Below are 10,851 nucleotides of genomic sequence, written 5' to 3' on the forward strand. Positions count from 1 at the left end.
TTGAAGTAATCAGTAATTGTAATAAAATCTATACCCAACGTTTATAAACTACTGACAATTCTTTTAACATTACCCATGACATCATGTGAAGCTGAGAGGTAATTTTCAACTTTATAAAGAATCAAAATATATCTCAGAAACTCAATAGCAGACAATAGACTAAACGGATTAGCAGCATTGAATATTCACCGTAAAAACAGAGTTGATACAGATGACATCATAAAAGAGTTAACTTAGAGAAAAGACAATTAGATTTTATAATTTAAAATTTGTAATATTTTAATATGACTAATATCATTGATTATACATAGTGTATATTATACATAGTATGTATAATCAATGTTAATATATATAATAATTTTGTAAAATACCTTTACATTTGACAAATACCAAAATTATATGTGATTTTTATCTAAATATAAAGGGTATACATTTTTCAATGAATATTAAATAGTTGTCATCTAAAATTTTGGGAACTACTGTATACGCTACCGGCGGACACCTCCTTTAAAAAATCCTGGTTGCGCCACTGATTATTTGCAACCTAAATGTCTTAATTCTAAATTAAAATTATAATAAATAAGTAATATTAGCTAGTACAGAACTTGTTTATAAAAGTTTGTATTTGGTGTTCTAATACAAATAATTTAGCTTAACACTAACAGTATTTTTACGATTTACTATAAAAAAAGGTTATTTATAGCATGGATGCATAGTTGTAGCCATATATAAGAATACAATAGGGGAATGTAAAAGAAAAAAAATCAATAATTCTGCTAGTATAGCAATTCCTTAATTTAAAAAGAGATAATAATATAAAATAAATGTACAGTTAATATATTATCTCTAAGTATTAAACATGTTTTTTAAGAAATTAAAGTTCTGTTGCTAGGAGGTATTATTACAGCGGAAAGTGTATCTGGTGGATCAATCCCATTTTGAGTTTACTTTCTGCTAACTACACTGCAGGACTAAACTGCTCCTTATACAACTTACTGTGTCTATTAATATCACAGACTCCTAGAATATTCATAATTAATAAAATTAATATATATATAATATTATGACTTAATTTCTATAAATTACCATACTTGTAGTAATATAGGAATTCTAGTCCTGAGACATAACCATCCTCATCAGCACTAGATTCCAAAAACTTAGAATCATAATGGGCTTCATCTTCTACAGTACCCATCTTCACTACCTATGTAGCTAATAATGGCACCACACCAATAGATGGAGTAATTGGTCCCTAAAAATTGGTTTAAACGCAATATTAATGTACGCAAAATTATTAGATAGAGAATCATAATAAATAGAGAAACAGCATATTCAAATTAGGTATTAAACATGTTTTTTAAGAAATTAATTTTAATGAATATATCGCCCACCGCAGCTAAGAAGGTCGTATCTCTGTTTTCACAAATTTTTTTTTCAAGTTTTCATGTTAACTCAAGCACTTTTAATTTCATTATGAGCCAAATGAAAATTCAGAAAAAGAAACCTCAAGGTAGAAGATATAATTTAGATGATAAAATTATGGCCTTTTCAGTGATTAAAAACTCTCCTTAAAGGTACACATTTTGAGATACTTGACTACAAATTGTCATGGGGTTCACAGAATATATTATGTTCATAGTTCACGGTAAACATTGAAGATTTTCAAGAAGAAAAATTTGATACGTATTGATATTCGATATGGAATAGATATGCACTGCCTTGTATCAAAGTCTGAGTCCGGTACATATCGTTTGCATATTGCACGTTTAACTACTTGAACTCCAATTTCTTCCTTGCAAATCTTGATGTACCTATTAGGTAAACATACAAATTTCCATTTCCATATCACATATAACCCCATGGAGCCGTATGTAATCTTTATATTTCTTCAAGCATGAAAATGTAAATGTTCCAAACTCGGAAATATAAGAACTGTAGTGTCATATTCTAAACTTTTTGGCGCAATTATTTTAAAATGTGGTATTATTATTCATATTCAAAACCACAGTTTTGTGTCACAAGATAGTATTGTAACAGAATAAAATCAAAATGTAAAAGTTTTAGAAATAAAATGCCTTTAATGATGCAAGTCTAAACTAATAGTTGATCGTAAAAATAGAATTTGTAATGCTATATACTCAAAATATGAAAACAATAAAATAGTTCTGAAGCAAAGTTATCAACATTTTACCCAGTGCCAGATATCAATGTACTGTACAGGATTAGAGCAATGTGATTTTTTTGTTTACAACAAAATTGAACCATTAACTGTAACTACAGGGTGATCCATTTAATGTAAGACACTTTACCGTTTAACCATCTACTCTTCGTGTAATAAGTGTCTTACGTTAAATGGATCACCCTGTATAGAAAGAGATGTTTTTTTCTTAAAATCATTAATAGTAAGACTAGAATACTTCTAATTTACTTTTTATTTGCCAAATCATCCTTTTAAGTAATTATTTATAATATCTTATAGCCATATTTTCTTTAAAATACATTTATTCATATTATATTAAATGACTTCCAGTAAAAAAAAGCATTTCAATATTATTAAGTTTTGTTTAATTGTATTAAAGTACATGATATTATATTACATAATATAAATAATTTATAATTTTTATTATTTAGTTAAGCTTACATTATATTTTGTTTTTATACAATAAAAGTTCATTGATTAAATACAAAATAACTATTTATCATTTATTATAGGATTTTGCAAATTTTTCAACACACAACAAATGTGTATTACTTCATCAACATGTGGTACCAAATCTATAGTAATATTATTTAAAATCCCTTTCTATGTAAAAGTGCACATTAGCAATGATATATGTTTCTAATACTTAATCCTCATAAAAGTGACCATTGGGAAGAATAGGTGGTACAATGAGAATACTTTTTGAACCTTCCAAGACTACTTTAATGCCATGGAAGCCCTTAACTGCCAGGAATTCATCTCTTAATTTTTATAAGAATCCTCTATCATTAGTAATTAATGAATCACTAGTTCTACCACCATATATCTGACTTGGACAGAAAACAGATGAAACCACTAGGATTTATAGTCCCCAGCACTTTAACAATATAAGCATTTTTGTACCGTGAAAACACGTAAACTATTTGTTCAACAGTGCTAGGCTGCTCTGTTTTAATTTCGGTACAGTCAATTATGCACCAAAATTCGACTATTATTACAATTAATTACACAGCACATATACATATGCGGTTACTCATTGCTTCAATTTATTATTAACAATAATTATAAAATCAATTAATTAAAAATTATAAGGTAAATGTCGAAACTAAAACAAAAAGTAAATTTTAATTATGACTTGTTATTTTTATGATTATCATAAATCAGATGATAGTAAAAGAACTTAAAATTTATCAACCAGGGAACACTAATGTTGACATGCACGATACCTATAGAAGTTGTTAATACTTTTTGAAATAATTATGGTTCTTTGATAAATAATATAATAGTATATAATAGTATATAATATATAATATATAACAGTATATAATAGTATATAATATATAATATATAATAGTATATAATAGTATATAATATATGATATATAATAGTATATAATAGTATATAATATCCTAAAGAATTGAATATCGTAAAAAAAAATGAAAAATAGAGACAAGACTAACGTTTTTTCTTCATTTCTTGAAATATTAAAACATTTAAGACCATAAAATAAATAGTGCCATATTATGAATAATATTAATATTTAACCCACGGTTAAATATTTATTTATTATATTAAAATATAACTTTTGTTTCAAATTAATCAATATAAAATTTTATATTGTATGTACTAATAAAATTATATTACTAGTTGTGTTTGTGTAAGAATAGATGATTTTTTTTTCAGTAAAGCAATATATCATCCATGGAAATAGTTGTGTCTATTTAACAAATATTTAGATCTTCTTTTGACAGCGGCAAATGTGCATTTTCAATTATCTTAAACAAAAAATACAAAATACAGAGGATAATAAATATTTGTTATGTATAAATATATGGTACCTAATGAATAAATAAATAATAAGTTCTATATAATCACCAATTTTGAACCATTTCTTAATTCAACTGCTGTGTGTCTACCAGGATTAAGGGTTATACCAGTATTCTCACATATATGCTTACAGATATTTGACATCCATTGAATAACACGAGCTTTGGAACACTTGTATGAAATTTCTCTACACTCGTGGTACTACAAATAAAAATAAATAGGAGAATTAACACTTCTGTATGCTAAATTTTGAGAGTATCTAGGTCACTGATGTGTGAAATATGAATTCAATGATAAATCATTAAATAATAATTCTAATGTATAACAAATAATTATATGTATATTAAACAAAACATATAAATGGTTTTTATTTGAATGGGAATCATGTTTTAAGAGGTAGCTACACTCAAATGTGTTGAATCCATCTTACAAATGTAAACATAGCAAAAACTGTTTTGAGCAGGAAAGAACTGAGAAGGCTACAGTCATAACTAAAAACCGGATTTATATGCATTTTAAATTGTAAAATATGCATGCAAACATGCACTAAAAAAAGTCAAAATATGCAAGGAAAAAATGCAAAACATGCAAAATAAAATTTCAATTTTTATTCAATTTTATATTTGATTTTAATTTTGCAGTGATAATTATTTATTAATTTTATTACATTTTTCACAAACAAAAATTAACATGTATAATATAGTACAAAAATGTAATTTTTCGTTAAATTGATATACTGATATATATATATAGGAAAAAAGTATGAACAATTTTATTGAAGGTAGTAAATTATTAATTTGAAAAACAATAAGTTATCAAAGTATGCTCCATGTTTATTTCCGTGAAATTATGACGGCGATCTGTAAGAATGTACTTGTATGATGAAAAACTGCATTCGACATCAACACTGGTGATTGGAGCATATTTAAAATTTGCTAGTATATCCGGTGAATAATTTGGAACAGATAAATAGTCGAAATTACCACTGTCACCTTGAAGTATTTTCGAAATTTCTTTTAAAACCATTAATCCTTTATTTTTATTTAAGACATTTTTACATTTTGTTTTAATTATTGTACTATTTGCACTAGTAGGAAGTTTCGATGTTAAAAGATACGATTTAGAAGGCGAATCGGCATTCAATTTACCAACAGTAAAATTTGCTACATATTTTCCACGAGGATCAGTAGTTTCATCAACAGAAAAAAATATGTATGAGCTGCCTATGAGTTCTCGAATATTTTGTAAAACGTCTGTGTAACATTGATTTAAACAGTTTTTTCTTAATGTACTTTCATCTGGTATATGTTTTTTTGTGTACTTTTCCAAAAAAGATTTAAAGTTTTTATTTTGTAATTTATGTAAAGGTATGTTTGAAGAAATTAATGTATTACAAAGTTCTTTGAAAAATTGTGATTGATTTTCTATGGATGTCGATGCTTAATGAAAAAAGGTTTGTTTAGAAGAAAATTTGTTTAATGTATCCACAATAAAACCCGTACAACCAACCTATGGAACTATTTTTAGCGTCTGAATATTTTTTGAGACGTAAAATATTTGATATTATAATATTATATAAACGTACCTATGATCTGTGTTTTTATTTGTATATTTGTACGGTTTTTGTTAAAATATGCAAAAATATGCAGAACATGCATTAACGTCAGAATATGCAAAAATATGCAATATACAATTTTGATATTTAATCAATCAAGTAATGATTTGTGGACACTCATTGACTGCATGTATATGATGTTGAAAATAGCAACATGCATTTTATGCAAAATCCGGTCTTTAGTCATAACTAAGAAACGAGATTTTCACCACATAAAAAAGAGAGCTTTGGCTGTGCAACATGTTTTTATTTTTTTGATATCACTTGTATGAAAAAAGTTCTTATTGTTTTAAAACCATTATTGGTTGTTTTTCAAACTTGAAAAACTTTTTTCATATCAATGATATCAAAAATATAAAAACAATGTTGCATAGTCAAAGTTCTCCTTTTTATGCGGTGAAACTCTCGTTTCTTAGTTATGACTGTAGCCTTCTTGGTTCTTTCCCGCACAACACAGTTTTTGCTACGTTGTACATTTGTAAGACGAAGACAACACATGCAGGAGTAGAGTCGTCTGAAGTATTTTTATCATACTGTAATTTTTTTAATATATTTTTCAAGAATAAAATAATTAGGTATTTGTAACCAATTTAAAACTGTGAATCAAACTAAGTTTAAATCAAAAACATACATAATTAATAAGATATTGTAGAACACATAATATTACCTGACAACCCAGACCATAACCATACATATCAGATTCTAAAATGTCAAGAACTGAGTTTTCTGATATTAAATTTTGTATATTCATGTTAAGATTTATTTTTTTTTTTATTTCCAAAAATAATCCCTCAACATTTCCTATTTTGAATATTGACTTACAACGTTCATCATCAACTATAAAATATGATAAATATGTCAATAGTTATATAAGTAGGTAAGTTAGATTAAGATAAAAAAAAAAGTAAGCTTAATAACCATAATTTGCTTTACCATGTAAAACATTCGTAGTTACATTATTACTTACGTAATTATATATTAAACCATTAAATGAACATTAATAATTAAATAAATTAGTGTTATGTATACTAATCAGGGGCGGTTTTACCCATAGGCCACCAAGGCACTGGCCTAGAGCGCAATATTTTTGGGGGCGCAATTTTTTAGTTAATTTTTACTTTTTAGTTTTTCATAATTTCATAATTCTATTTACCTAAATTTATATTTTATATTAATTTTTTTTCGTATACAACAACTTGCATGAAACTGGAGAATGACTCACTTAGTCACGTCACAGTAACTTTTTAATTTATAAGCTATAATAACCTTGCCGTTTGAGTTTAATCCTGCGACCAGCGCGCACGCCACCGCTAGAGGTTCGACATCGACACTCGACGAGGCAGTTGCCTATGTTAATACATGTGAGATGGTATACCGGTGTGCGGCGTAAACCCGTACAATATTGTGAATGGCACATGCGCAAAACGCCAGCCAAGGCGGTCAAATATACTGCCTCGGGCCGCAGAGTACATTACTACATTGTATATAGCCGCTCTACTAGCTAGGTGGGGGGACAGCTCGCACAGTGCTTAGTGGAATGACCCGCCTCATCCCGCAGCACAATTAGAATTTTGGAAATCAGGTGTCTTGATAAAGTAATTAATTAATAATAAATATTGCGACGACGTGCAACGCTGGCACTGTCGCTCGTCTCCTGTAGTGCATACTGCTCAGAAATTTGCTAATCGATTGCGATTATAGAGACTAGAGTGCTCAGATAAATCAAGGCGCAAAATGATTTAATTATTGTACAAGTGTACAAATGTACCTATGCAAAATTGTATTAATATTTATTTGTTTAGTTGTTATGTATAAATATAAAAATACCTAAATACAATTTGTATAGTTTTGTTTTAGTTCATGGAACATTACTCCCCCCCCCCCCCCCCCCCGTGAGAGCACGACAATATACGGGGCGCTAGTGGTGTAATGCCTAGGGGCAGAAAAATGGTAAGTCCGCCTCTGATACTAATTTAATCTAACTAAACTATATGTATGTAATTTTGAAGTAGTATTCTTTACAACACTGGAAATTATTTTAAAGAAATTAGAATATTTCCATTTCAACAAACTGAATTTATTTATTTGTTTTATTTATTTACGTTAAGATCAATGATCTACAAAAATGTTATCAACAAATTAATTTATTACAGATTTAACAGTTGTATTAAGAGGATTCTACACAGGCATTTATTGTCTCTGTCTCGCAAGTGCGTAACATACCAAATTTACGCTCAGCAGATCACGTTTACCTATTTAAACTCGTTGTAAAAATTATGTGAATCGACTTATTAAGAAACATAATTGTAAGAACATTATCTGGTTTGTAAGTGGGTTTTTTTTTCAATAGTTCATTTTTTAGCAAGTCTTGTGTATATATTAAAGTAAAAATTTAAAATGCTCATTACTCATTAAAAAACTGAATTATTGAAAAAAAAACCCACATAAATAAAGATAATGTACTTACCATCAAATTTCATAATAGGTCGATGCACTCTAATTTTTTAAACAAATGAAGCTAAACGAGATCTGCTGAAAGTATGCAGTATTTGGTAAGTTACACTTTTAAAATGGAGACAACAATGTCAGTTTAGCTTCCTCTTAAGTGAAGCGGACTAAACTGTGTGTAGAGTGGCCACATAGTATTCTGTAAGAATGGCAATAAATGTATATTGATTGTGTTATATTAACTTGATTTACCTCTTGGGTAAACTGTGGAGTATAGTCTTTCCAAGCTATTTTTAGTGTGCATCATATTCGTACCAACTTCTGATTCTATAGTGAATAAATATGGTAAGTCCAATGTGCCCTCTTTTAAATCTTCATGATTGATTATTCCATCCTAAAATAATATCATTAAAAGTTGGCAAATTAATTAAAAACTAGAGTATTTACCTTTAAAAATGTTGAAAATTCCAATAATATTTGTTGATAATCATCCGGGTGTTCATCAAAACATACAATACGATGAAAACGGTCGGAAAATTGTTTCATACTTCCAGCAAAACCTCTTGGGTAAATTTTAGCTATGAAAAATTTATTATTTATTAATTTATTAATTTATAGGCCCTCTAGTATAGGTAGTATATAATTGTAATATTTAAGTATAAATATATTTAAGAAAAACTTGTTTTTCATGGTGTTTAAATTCAATAACACAATAAAACTAAAACAATATTATGTCCATATTCTCATTTATTTTTATTTTTAAGCACTCAACGGCATAATTTAAAATAACTTAGGTATTTTAAATTTTAACACTAATATTAGCTGAGATATAATTGAATAATTGTGGATGTTTGAAGCACCAGAAAAACACAATCAACTAAGAAAACAAATTGAAGCGGTTACTTTCAGTAATATGATATACATTTTTGATATGATTAGAATCAACAATGATTGTAAAGTTGTTTGTATTTGTTATATTTGGCGCTGTATTACTTAAAAATGAACAAAGATGGGGTAAAAAAATTTTCTATTTATTTATTATTTTTTGATTTCCCAGTAGAATAATTTTAATAGATTAACTAATTTATATTATTTGCAACTTTTAAGAGTTATAAGAATTTTTTTTTAATTTTCTGATCAATAGTTACATTTTTATTTTTTTATTATATTTAAAAATAATATGTACTAATTCTAGTTGTTTGTTTTATGTTTTTGGTAAAGAAATAAATGAATTTTTTAAAAAAAATAACAAATTCAAGTATTTGTCACAATAATTTTGGAATATTTTCACATGATTCTCGATGGTCACTTCTATTAATGAAATATTATTTACATACAGTCACAGAAGTGACACCGATGACATGAAAAATACAATAAAACAATATTTAAAACATTCACTTTAATTAACATATAATGAAAAATCTTGATACTGAACTATACAGAAATATTCAATTTTAATATTCACCAATGCTAGGGGACCTATATGAACACTACTATATTATTTTAAATACTTACAAATACCAATAACCTGATGATATGTGCGATATATACCATCTATTAAACTAAATTCTAATGCTGCTATTTCAGCAGGAAAATAATACTGTTCTATATTTTCGGTATGACAATTTATGTGCAACAAAATAAACTTTTTCTTAAATAATTCTGAAAAATTAAAATAATTTTATTTATAATTAAAGTACTAATTGTAAGATGCCTCTCTTTCATATAATGATAGTTTGGAAATTCTTTGTAAATGCATTGTATATTTTAATATATTTTTAATGCATATAAATTAATGTAGTTTTAATTTAATTTATAAACAGTATGTCCACTTAATCTACTTCTAGTTCAGATAACGTTGGATTTAATTGCAACTTTTGTGACAAGCTAAAAGTGGTGCTGACTTAACGTTAATAGTAAAATTTAAAATTACCAACCATCTTAGTATTAGCATGCCCAGTACAAGTTTTTAAAATAAAAGCATCATTTTTGATAAGTACTATATTTTTGTATTTTATAAGTAATTTTTCTTCAATAACTAGGCAATTAAAATCGAAATTGACTAAATGAGAATCAACTCAGTTTAAAAAAAAATCCTTTTTTTCTAGTGTTTACCATTTAAAATGTTTCTATAGTTGTGTATCTAGGTACAGTCTATCTTACTTATCTTGTCAAAAAAATCAGATTTAATCCAATGTGATATGACTGAGAAATTGTGTCTTGAATTGGTGAACAGACTGTTATCATTTAATTATAATTAATATAATGTAGCTTCAAATTAATATGATAGTTCTTACCTTCATTGTTAGATATACATTCAAACATCTCGGTTAAATATTTCTGCATGTTCCAAAAATCATGACTATTATCCTGCAGATCCCTAATTTGTTTCAACGGCTGTTTTTTTAATTGAGTAGAATTAAATTCATCAGCAAGAACTTTGTATTTATTTTTTTCATCATCAGTCATTGCCTAAAAAACAATAATTATCGAAATTAACTTTAATAAAAGTAAAAACACATACCATACTAGGAGTGGTCAAACTTTAATTAATTAGTAAATTATAATTTATAACTAAAGCAATTTGATGTTATTACCATAGGATTGGTAAAGGCGTATTAAAAATAATTTTTTTTTTTAAATATTGTATAGATTATGTTTAAAAAGCTTGACCACTCCTGACTTACACTATAGATTTAATTTAGAGATTACTTACATTCCATATGGGTGATAATATAGCAGTTAATTCTTTCAAACCAAG

The 10,851-nt window shown here is 26.9% G+C and overlaps 1 protein-coding gene across 1 annotated transcript; it reads right to left on the reverse strand.

The window, feature by feature from the left end:
- Positions 1–605: 605 nt before the first annotated feature.
- On the reverse strand, positions 606–10,851 carry LOC100161971 (protein maelstrom 2). Its single transcript, XM_008186833.2, has 10 exons — positions 10,807–10,851; positions 10,388–10,562; positions 9,606–9,752; positions 8,538–8,668; positions 8,343–8,484; positions 6,310–6,479; positions 4,076–4,228; positions 3,845–3,975; positions 1,092–1,252; positions 606–1,020 (listed from the first exon to the last, which is right to left on the reverse strand). The coding sequence occupies exons 2-8, from the start codon at positions 10,557–10,559 to the stop codon at positions 3,922–3,924; spliced, it is 969 nt and encodes a 322-aa protein (XP_008185055.1). The 5' UTR covers positions 10,560–10,562; positions 10,807–10,851; the 3' UTR covers positions 606–1,020; positions 1,092–1,252; positions 3,845–3,921.

The sequence above is a fragment of the Acyrthosiphon pisum genome, chromosome X (genome assembly GCF_005508785.2).
Source record: "Acyrthosiphon pisum isolate AL4f chromosome X, pea_aphid_22Mar2018_4r6ur, whole genome shotgun sequence".
NCBI lineage: Eukaryota > Metazoa > Arthropoda > Insecta > Hemiptera > Aphididae > Acyrthosiphon > Acyrthosiphon pisum.

Bases quoted from the DNA above. Each gene is read 5' to 3' on its own strand.
- LOC100161971 (XM_008186833.2), bottom strand. From the start codon at position 10,559: ATGACTGATGATGAAAAAAATAAATACAAAGTTCTTGCTGATGAATTT. The intron at 9,753-10,387 runs GTAAGAACTATC...TTAATTTTTCAG, and splicing joins ATGTATATCTAACAATGAAG to AATTATTTAAGAAAAAGTTT. The intron at 8,669-9,605 runs GTAAGTATTTAA...AATTTTTCATAG, and splicing joins TCATCAGGTTATTGGTATTT to CTAAAATTTACCCAAGAGGT.